The following is a 10,950-nucleotide window of genomic DNA, read 5'->3' on the forward strand; positions in this document are numbered from 1 at the left end:
ACACGATGACCTTGGGCTGGGCCCGTCTAGGGCCCCGGGAGAGTACTGTACACTTTTGGAACACACTTCTGTTCACAGACTGGGATTTGACAGGTAAGTAACCAAAGGCTCAGAGAGGAAGGCAGCCTGCCTGGCCACATGCAGTGTCTGGCCATTCTACAAATTGTCAAGGGTGTGTTGGCCTGCCAGTCTGGAGAGCTTGTGACTGTGTCACAAGCCTTATGGGGGCTGGGAACCTCCTCCCTCCTGAGTCAGGCAGAGAGAATGGCTGCTGTTCATGTGGCTGCCACGACTGGTCAGAAGAAATTGATCCTGGTGTCATGGTTCAATATGGAGGACCCTGACCCCTAAAATCAAGAGTACTGAACAGGAGGGGTACTTAGGACTGGAGCAGGTCTAGAGGGTAAAGGGTGTGGGACACAGAAAGCCTTGCTCACTTGCACCTTGCCCTACAGACAGACAGAAGCCAGGGCTTATTGTTTGTCAGTTATTTGGACCACGGAACCCGGTGACAGCCGCCACAATAGGCAAGATGGGGTTCTCACACAGTAGAATACTGTGGGTATTTAAACAGAGAAAAGAAGCAGGCCTAGGTGGGTGGGGTCAGCAGAGGGCCTAGACAATCAGGGGAGGGTCAGAGAGGAAGAGAACTGCCCCTAAACACCACACCACACCATACCACACACACACACACACACACACACACACACACGCACCCACCCACCCCACAGGTACACACATACACACAGGCACACATGCACACATCTGCTCATGCATGAGTCCACTCACCCTGTCCCTGGCTGCAACCTTAGATAGATGGCAGGAAGTTGACAGGATCCTGAGTCCCTCAGGTCAAGCATCAGTGTGATCCGGGTGATAGGAAGACATGCAGGGGCAGGGGCAGCTTTGTGGAGCCAGGGAGTCAGAACTTGGGAGATCTGTAAGGGGCAGTTGGTAACTCCCTAGGGCTCCAGCCGTGACTAGCTGCTGGTGGAGAGAGTGGATCAGTTCCCCTTTGCTTTTCGACCTCTACAGTCAGAGGTTGGGCAGCCACAGCTGGGTGACTATTGGGATCCCTCAGCCTTATGCAGCCTTGGCGGCGTCTGTAGAAGGCATTGAGGAGGCTGACTGCACAGAGCTGAAAAGACGTGTACACTGATGAGAAGTGGGGAGCGCTTTGGCGATGTGTACTAGGCAGAGGCAGCTTTGAAGATGGAGCACTAGAACTGGGTTTAGGGGAGAGCATAAGAGTCTGGCACACAGCTTCTCCGACAGCATTCACTTCATCCTTCCCTTTCGGACCCATCATCTGAGCCTGGGACACACTGGGAAAGGACCTGAGAGGAAACCTTTGGGTTCCCTTGTCTGATCTATTTGGGTTTCGACGTGCACTCTGATCATGCCCTTATCCGAGTTGGACTCATCCCATCACCCAAGGGACTGGCACCTTAGTGAGTGAGCTGGGAGCTGCTGGTGGCAAGGGACCCTGTTGGGCCGGGTCCTCAGAGCTGCCTGGATCTTTCTGAAGACACAGAGGAGGGAGCTGAGTCCAGTACCACAGTCATCAAGAGGCTGCAACAGTTCTCAGGGCCAGAGGAGCCCCTCCACATAAATATCAGATGATGACACAAGACCCTGGGGGCACACAGGGGACACAGTGGCTCCTGTATGACTCAGTGGGTCCTGACCATGTGTGATTGTGGGCACCCAGCAACTCAAGGTGCAGGGGTGAAGAGAGGGAGCTGCCTTGAGGCATCTGTCAAGGGGAAATCTGTTTCCCCACACTGCCTGTGCCTGGGACCTACAGGACCCCATAAACTCTCCAAAGGGAATAACCCCTCCAAGCCATGCCCCATCCCCCAACTGTGATATAGAACCCACCCCCTACACAGTATCTATGAGTCACCCATCACCTTGCCGACAAGCTTCCAGCACCTTAGCTTAGCTCCTCTGCCTCTACCCTGCCCCACTTCCCGATCCCTGCTTTCACATCCTCCTTCTAACTCTCTGCTTGGAGTCACCTAGCCAGAGAGCCAGAGAGCCAGAGTCGCCCTGGAGATGCCTTGCAAATGAAATCCTCACTAAGCCTGTCTTTCAGAGCAAGGCAGACTCCTGGGGGGGAGGGTGATGCTCTGGGTTATTCAAGTGGCCCCAGCTCCCTTCCTGTGTCCTTGTTGGAGTGAGGGACAGGGGACACCCCTCCACTCCACACATTGAACGTGGTGTGACTGGGATGAGGTGGCTGGACCCCTCGAGAGCTGGTGTGCACTGCACAGCCCCTGGCCTCACAAGTGCTGCTGCTCAGGTTGCTGTGAGCATGGCCCCTGTGTGGTGGCATCTCCATTAAGCTTTTTGCAGTAAAATACAAGTGACAGGAGCAGTCATCAGGGGCTCACACCCTCCCATGATCATGTCTGAGGTGGACCTCATTATTCCAGAGATGGACCAGGACCCAGGGGAGGCTGACTTGCTCAGAGCTGTGTGAATTGGATGTTGCTGCATCTCCAAAGACCTGCGTGTTGATGTCACGGTTCCCAAGGCGCCACTGCCAGGAGATGGGGTGACGGCACCCAGTTTGACCTAAGTGGATTTTTCTGATGCCCCTGCAGGCAATGGTAGAATTCTTAGCTCAGGTGGCTGTATTGCTGTTGATGGCTGAGAGCCAACATGGACCTGAGTCCTCTCTGGTGCTTGCTTGATCTGTACCCCCAGAGTCCCTGATCCCTATCCCCTAGAGGGGGAAGAGAATCCTCAACCGCTGAGGTCAGGGCTAGACTAGCTTCTCTTGGCCCCAACACAGGCCGTGCCTGGAATGGGTGTATCCACGGTCATTCTGAATATGACTGTTTGGTGAGGCCTTTTCACTGGGCTCTGGTCTAGAAGTGGTCATCTAGGGTGACTTCATTGCTCAACGATCCTTTTCCAGCCTCCTGAGATGAGCATGATGGGAAAGTGAGAGGAGCTATGGCAGTTCTGGGAATGGGGAGACACGGCTGAGGAGTCAATACTCACTACCCTCCTCCTAGGGTGAGCCTGTCTGTGTCCTCAGACAGAGGAAGTTCCCCCTCCCACTGCATCTGCCAGGCTGCTAGGTCCCCACAGAGATGTTCTCAGCCTGCTGACTGGGTCACAGAGGCATCCTTGACCTCCAGACGCCATTGCCTCAGGTCTTTAGAGATACAAGCCCAGGATTCCTGCCTCCCTAGGCCACAGGCTGTTGACCCAAGTCTGACCAAAAGGACTGGCTTTGTAGAGGTGTCACAGTGGGCAGGGAAGGGCCGGATGTATGCCGTTTGCCCACTAAAGCAACCTGAAGCTCTGGCACGGGTCGCACAGCAGATCCCTGTAACCCTGACCCCCAAGCTACTCAGTTTCTTTGACACCTGCGTCTATCTGTCCTGGGACAAGCTGGTGCAGAGTAACTGTGCTCCCAAGAGAGTGAGCTGTGGTGGGGCTCATGGCCTCAAAGTCGGGCCAAGTGTGAAGGAAGGGAGTTGCATAGACGTGGGAGACACTGGACCTCCGTCTAAAGCTTGGCTTCTGAGCAACGGGTCTGCAGGCTGCTGCAGCCTTCGGCAAGCCACAGGGTATCCTAGACCCATGCTATTGGGAGAGCAGTGAGGAGTGCACCAGGCCCCAGCCTCTACCACCCCCTCTGCCTAGGCAGAGATTCTGCTGGCGGCTCTGTCCCCATGTTGTCTTCCAAGCCTTGCCATTCGCAAAAACTCAACGTTGGGTTACTTTGGTTACAGACAATGTCACAGAGGGTCTGAGAGGCTAAGTCAGTGTCCTTTGTGACCTAACCTTGGTACAGCATGGTAAGGCTGTTGGGACGCCCTGGGTTCACCAGCATCCTAATAGGAAAGAGCGCTGTGGCAGGGCCAGCACGGTAAAGCTCTCGGAGCACCTCACCTCCAGCAAGTCTCACCTCGGGCCCCAAGGCAGCCGTTTTGTTTCAGTGCTGACCTATCTGGACTCAGAGAGATTTATGCCCCCCCCCCCCCAAGGCCCTGCAACCTGAGGTAGCTGGCAGCTGAGGACACCTAGTGGCTGACAACTTGCAGACTGGCAGACAGGTGGTGACCTCACCCAAGCGTCCTTAGTTACCATGACAACTCTGGCTGAACCCAGAGTAGGTCATCACTACCTTTTATCTTCACCCCTCCCCCTGTGGCCCAACCCACCCAAGAATGGGACGGTCAGCCATCAGCTGCTGGCAAAGGGCTTGGGTCGGGGAGGGACTGGTTCTGGAAAGTTCTATCTCTGCTGATCCCTGGTGGGGAGACAGGGAGAAGCATCTGCTTCCAGAGGGCTTTGAAAGGTGAACAGGACTCCTCGGTTTTTAGCAAGGTTGTGTGGAGTGGACACCCCAGTTCCTGCCTGATTTGGGGAGAGCACAGTGTTCTGGGATACATGGGGGCTTTGGGGACACTGTGACACTCAGTGCCATCAGAAGCCATTAAAGTGAGAAATTTCACTTATTTAAACATGACTGTAAGGAGGGCCTTGGAGCACTTACAGGCCACTTACAGCCCCGCCTCCCCATGCCTTGGTGTCCCTGCTTATTAAAGGAATGATCTGAATCCTATTTCCTGGGCGGGAGACTCCAGAGGTCTTGGAGACCGAGTAACAGTAGAGGCCAGAGAGGAGCAGGCAGTCGCAGGGCTGGGGAGGGTGGCCATGAGGTCACCACATGGACCAGGCCTGTGGCTCTCCTGACATCATCGGGGATGAAGAGATTCTCAAGCTGCTGTCACTGTGTAAGGTGCCATGTCCTTCCGGTCAGGCTGGCAGGGAGGTCACTATACTTGACTGACTCTAGGGCTCAGTTCCTCCCTGCTGTGTGGTAACGGATAATCTGGGTCCCCACATCTCCCACTGCCAACAGAGGCCATCATGTCCTGAACTGCAATCAGGCAGGTACTGTAAGGCTAAAGGATGCAGGCTTGTGTCATACACACGAGAGAGCAGAGAGGAGAGGTCACCTTAGATCCAGCTGAGGGGCCCCAATTACCTTCCCTTTTGAAAGACAATGGGATAGAAGACTGAGGTCAGTGATTTGCCAAGGCCACACCATGAGAGAGCCAGCAGGAGATTTTGCCAACACCCGCTGGATTCAGTCCTCACTACAGACAAGGAGGGGCTAGGCTGCAGGATGGGTACAGAAAAGGAGGGGTCAGGGGCTGGGAATGGGGCAGAGCCTGAGCTCCTGGGGAGGCATATCACACACCTAGAACATACCAGAGTTGCTGAAAAATATTTACTACTGTGTGGTTCTTCATTTCCCCCCAACCCTCAGCAAAATAATAACAATAATAATAATAATAATAATAATAATAATAATAATAAGTTGCCCGCACCCCAAGAAGAGGAAGAGTCCCCTTGTATATGCCCCTTCTCAGGTTGTCAGGATGGGTAGCCAGGAGCCAGCCAGGGTGCCCGGCCACAGAAGCGCTGGGGCACCAGGTTGGTCCTGCGGAGGTTCAGTTCTGAGGCAAAGGTCCTTGCTTTCTGGTAGAAGAAGAGGGACATCTCACGGTCCATGAGGAAGTGGTGGTAGATGGTGGCTAGGCGTGTGTAGATCTTCAACTGGGCCTTCTTGTGGCCCAGGTCCACGGCTGCTGCCAGTGCCAGCTGGTAATACCCAGCTGCATCAAAGGGGTCCTGTGGGTAGATGTGTTGGACTGTGTTAAGCCAACTCACCAGAGTGGGGGTGGGGAGCCTGGACCATTCCCCCACAGACTACATGATCTCAGGGTCACTCTGATATATCTACCCATAACCAGCAGGGGCAGGGATGGAAATACTTTGAGTGACCCTCAAGGACTACATGGTCCCAGTATCCCTCTCATGAGCAACCCACCATGATGGTTGACCAACAGAGCCGCATCAGGATACTATGGGGACATCCCACAGCCAAAGCTTAGCCTTTTTCCCCAACATGGCTGGAGATTTCTGGTCCTTATGTTTGGACATCTTTTGTTATTTTTGTTCTTTTTTTTTTTTAAATTACTTATTTATTTTATGTGAATACACTGTCGCGGTCTTCAGACACACCAGAAAAGAGGAAATCGGACCCCATTACAGATGGTTGTGAGGCACCATGTGGTTGCTGGGAATTGAACTCAGGACCTCTGGAAGAGTAGTCAGTGCTCCTAACCACTGAGCCATCTCTCTAGCCCAGGTTTTTGTTCTTTTGGGGGTGGTTTGGAGGCAGGGTTTCTCTGTGTAGCCCTAGCTGTCCTGGAACTTGCTCTGTAGACCAGGATTGCCTTGAACTCAGAAATCCGCCTGCTTCTGTCTCCTGAGTGCTAGGATTAAAGGTGTGCACCACCACCACCCAGCTGGACATTGCTTTTTAAATCTGTTGCCACTAAGGGTACAGCAGCTTGGGTGTTGGCTCAGTGCAGCTCCAAGCCCCACTCAAGTGTGATCCAGAGATCCAGGTGACCTGGAACAGCATTATGGCCACCCCTCAGGTCCTTCCTGTGCCACATCCACGTCCCTTTCCTGAAGCTTCCTTTGTCCTCCCAGATCCCAGCGCCTAAGGCCTTGACCTGCCATGGCCTCTCTGCTCCTTCTCTCCTGAGCCTCTCTGCTGTCTGTATCTGACCTTGCCTCATGTCTAGTCACTCCGGGAGTGTACAATGCCTTCCCAGGAGGAGTGGGGTCTCCGGGGACTGCCGGGCCTCACTAGCTCTGGGAACTTCCCGGGCCCCTGTTGTTGAGTGTGTACATGTGGCCCACATCATTGGGACCTAAGATGAGGTGTGACACCCCCACCCCCAGCCACTCCCAGGTCAAGGGCATCTTTGCCTCAAACTCAGCATCCTGGTAGGATGCAAACTGCCCCTGGACACACCTCACAGCAATCTCTCGCCCTAGCTTCTTCAGAAGTCTGTTACCACAGGAGTGACCTGAGGGGCTTCCTGAGACCCCACCCAGCCTGCCTTTTCCCCTTCCACATCTGGGACAGCTTCCTCAGCTGGCAACAAAGTCCAAGATCTAACAATGTCTCCTTTGTACCAGCCCCACAGAGCCAGGACCCAAGAACGGAGTGGGCCACATGGGCCACACGGGCCACATATAGCAGATGGTGGATACTCTTCCCCCTGGGCCTAAGGCCATCCCTCCCTGGCTAACTCTGTGACAGGAGGAAGCATGAGAGGCACCAGCACCTCAGCAGGCAGAGGTCTGGAGGAGGGGCACTCAGCTACGTGGAAAGCCAAAGTGTGTGCGCGTGCGCCTGTGCGATAGCTTGGATTCACACATGTGCCTGAGCTGTGACCAGCAAAAAAGATTCAGAGAGGGAGCCTGGGACCAGTGTACCCCTTCCTGCACCCCAGCTTCCTTCACTGTGAGGCAGGACGTTATTATTTCCACCCATCCCTCCTAGGTGACCAGGAAAGGCAATGCCATGGAATTCCAGTAAGGAATTGTGGAGAAAGGCTGACATCCTAGGTATGCTTCCTGGAAGAGGCACCATGGTATGGGCTGGATTCCCGATGTGAGTGGTCAGTGTTCATACGTGTCCTCGTCTCTTTATGTTCTTTTGGGAGAATCACCGCATTCAGGAAACTTCCTAACGACTTTCCCACTAATGGTATATGGTGCCCTCTGCCTTCTGTTTGTTTCATGAGGGGGCCAAGCCTGACCAGCACAAGAGAGCGGCCCTGTCTGCTGACCTCTCTGGCTTTTCACAGCCAGGTCTGGCTCCAGGAGAACGTGAGGAGGCCATAGCTGGGAGGCAATGACTGTAGTGTAGACCTCACACTCAGGTGGAGCAATGACTCTACCCCAGGCTGAGCCCCCACCCTTCCCCACACTCAGGCAGAGCAATGACCCTACCCCAGGCTGAGCCCCCACCCTTTTCTCCCACCTTCAGGTCATAGAAGATGATGTCACCCAGCACCAGGTAGACCTTCACATAGTACAGGGTCTCCTCATCAAATTCCAGGGGTGAGCTGCAGAGTGACAGGGCCTTGAGGAAGAAGTGCTCAGCCAGTTCCCCGTGGCCCAGCTGGTGGTGCAGGGTGGCTAGCCTGTGGTAGGCCACTCGCTCATTCAGGCGGTCACCTGGGTGGGGGGTGCAGGTGGAGGGGCAGGTGTGAGGACATCACCCAATAGGGCAGGCAGGCCATGAGCCAATCAGGCTGCAGACAGAAGGGTGAGGACAGAAGAGGCAGGAAAGGGAGGTGGGAGAGGACAACATACACAAGTCCCCCCCACCCCCACCGCCCGCCCCTCCATGTGGAAAGCGGGGGCAAGTGGGTCAGCATGTGGTCCCAGCAAGAGAAAGAAGCAGAGAAAACCTCCGAGCTTCGCTCTCTCCTAAATCCCTGCCCGCTCTGTGCTCAGCCGTGGCTAGGCACTGCCAGCTCAGTAGAGCTGTTCCCACGGGAGATGGGAGAATCCAAGCAAGGCCTGCTCAGCAGACCTGGGACTGGAGGCCTACTAGGATGGGGCGCTGAGCAGGACCGCGAGGGCTGAGGACTCACCTAGGGTGATGCTGAGTGCCAGGGCCTCATGGGCAAACTCTAGGCCCTCCTGAGGTGCCTCCAGTGCAGACAGAAGGGCCACCAGCTTGTTGCACAGGCGCAGTTCCACTTCCTGGTCCCCTACAGTCACAGCCAGTGGCAGTGCCCGGTCCTGTCCGTATACTGAGGTTAGGCTTCTGCAGTACCCACCAAGCAAAATTCCTCCTGAGCCCACATGTGTGCGAGGAACCGTCAACTCCCTTTGCCTGGTCTTTCCATGGGACAGAGGTTGGTTCTGTTCTGACATCCCAGGCTGGGAACTGGGGTTACCCCCACATAGACTGGCCACTCACCCGGTAGAAGGACACGGCTTTCTCCCGTTCCCAGGTCCCATTGAAGAAAATGTCCCCGGCTGCCTCAAACAGTTCCAGGCCCAGCTTGGGGTCCCCAGTATACAGGGCTGCATTCTGTGCCACCTGAGAACCAGACGTTCGCTAGAGACTGTACCTTCTGGAAAGGCCATGTCTCTAGAGATGTGTGATCTCACACTTGGAGACACCAACCTCCCTCTGTCCCTGTGGGTTTGTGGCTCTGAGGAGAGGAGCTTTCAGGACCGGAGAGCTAGGAAGTGTCAGTCCAGCTGCATCCCCAGTGCCCAGCAGGTGTGGGCTGCCTGGGTGAGCAGGGAAGCGCTCGGGCCTGGCTTCTGGCCTGCCTACTATGTTAGAATCACAGCTGGCTGCCCCTCCTGTAGCTCTCACCACATCCTATTCATTCCTGACCCATCCATACCCACTTCTCTCCCTTCAGTGCTACAAGACAGAGCCTGAGGCCGAGGCTTCTCTGATGTGTTCAGGGATGCCTGCAATGCTTGATACAGTAGGTGCCCAAGAAACATCTGCTCAGTGATAAGATAATACACCCTCGCTCCAGCTTCTAGGCTGGACCTTGATATTCTCTTCCAGCAGGTGGCGCTAGCTCCCCACCCTGACTCAAAACTGCCTGATCACCAGCTCAGATGGCCCTTCCCTGGGCTCTCGGATCCTAGATCCTCAGTTCACCATGCCTCTCCCGTGCTCCTCATCTGTCCAGATTGCTGAAGCAAGCTCTTCTGTGTGCAAACTGAGAGGACACAGCATTCCCACTTACCCTAAGCACTTGCTATGTACTGACAAGGGTGGGTACTATGCAGGGGCCCACCTTCTGCCCGGAGAGCTCAGATAGTTATCAGAGCGGCTGGGCATGGAGGGGAATTGAGGGAGCCAGAGTGGGAAGGCGCTCAACCGTGATGGGTGGGTGAGAAGAACATGTGGATAGGTATATGGGTGGATGAGGGGATGCACAGGTTGTGTGGGTGGACAAATGAATGTGTGGTGAAGAGGGAGATGTGATGAATGGATGAGTGGGTAGATGGCTGAAAGGATGGATGGGTGGATAGATGGATGGACTGGTGGGTCAATGGGTGAGTGAGTAGATGAGTGGATAGGTGAGAGGGCAGATAACTGGGTGAGTGGGGAGATGGGTGGGTGGAGAGGTAGGTGAGTGGACAGTTAGGTCAATAAGCAGGTGGGCACAGGGCACTGGGTAGTTAGATGGATGGGGTGGGTGGTGAGGGAGGGAGCCGATGCACCCTGCCAGCACTGAACACACCTGGATGTACAAGTCCACCAGCTCATTCTGACGCAGGATATAGTAGATCTTCCCTGCCTGCAGCCAGGCGCGTGCCTCTTTCTCCTTCTGCTGCAGGTCGATGAAAATCCCCAGGCTCCGTTTAGTGTAATCCAGAGCTGATTTGTAGGCCCTGGGGTCAGACACAGGCATCAGAACAGGATCTGCCTACAGAACGGCCTGGAAGGTCAGGACCTGAAGGAATCCTCTGTGGGCAGCAACAGATCCTGCCCCAGGCATCCCATCACAGCATGGAAAAACAAAGGCAGTTCTTCAGAGGAAAGACAGGCAGCTATGTGTAAGGAGCCCTCCATGTGCCATCAACCCCAGCAGGCTGAATCCAGCCAGTAATGGCTAGCTGTATGTCAACTTGACATAAGCTAGAGTCATTTGGGAAAAGGAGGTCTCATTTGAGAATGTCCCCACCAGGCTGGCCTGTGGGTAAGCCTGCGGTATGTTTTCCTGATTGACTTGTGAGGGCCAGCTTATTGTAAGCAGAGATACTTCTAGGCTTGTGGTCCTGGGCATTGTAAGAAAGCAGGCTGAGCAAGCCAGTAAGCAGCGCTTCTCCATGGCCTCTGCATCAGCTCCTGCTTCCAGCTTCCTGCTGTGTTTTGAGTTCCTGCCCTGGCTTTCCTCAATGATGGGCTATGATATAGAGATGGAAATGAAAATAAACCTCGTCTCCCCTCAAGTTATTTGTGGTCATGGTATAGAAACCCTAATGCACACAGTCTATTCTCTGAGAGATAATGTCATGTGGCAGAATTCAGATCGTACGCCAGGGCTTTTTTTTTTTTTTTTT

The 10,950-nt window shown here is 54.6% G+C and overlaps 1 protein-coding gene across 4 annotated transcripts in view; it reads right to left on the reverse strand.

Moving 5' to 3' along the window:
* Nucleotides 1-5,292: 5,292 nt before the first annotated feature.
* Nucleotides 5,293-10,950, reverse strand: part of Sh3tc1 (SH3 domain and tetratricopeptide repeats 1) — a 44,333-nt gene continuing 38,675 nt past the window's right edge. For all 4 annotated transcript variants that reach the window (XM_029545288.1, XM_029545287.1, XM_029545289.1 and 1 more), the window contains exons 14-18: nucleotides 10,128-10,278; nucleotides 8,831-8,953; nucleotides 8,499-8,649; nucleotides 7,880-8,076; nucleotides 5,293-5,664 (exon numbers count right to left, since the gene is read on the reverse strand). In XM_029545288.1, coding sequence (XP_029401148.1) covers nucleotides 5,407-5,664; nucleotides 7,880-8,076; nucleotides 8,499-8,649; nucleotides 8,831-8,953; nucleotides 10,128-10,278 — 880 coding nt within the window. In that variant the 3' untranslated portion in view covers nucleotides 5,293-5,406. The remainder of the gene's footprint in view (nucleotides 5,665-7,879; nucleotides 8,077-8,498; nucleotides 8,650-8,830; nucleotides 8,954-10,127; nucleotides 10,279-10,950) is intronic.

This window comes from Mus pahari, chromosome 13 (genome assembly GCF_900095145.1).
Source record: "Mus pahari chromosome 13, PAHARI_EIJ_v1.1, whole genome shotgun sequence".
Classification (NCBI taxonomy): Eukaryota; Metazoa; Chordata; class Mammalia; order Rodentia; family Muridae; genus Mus; species Mus pahari.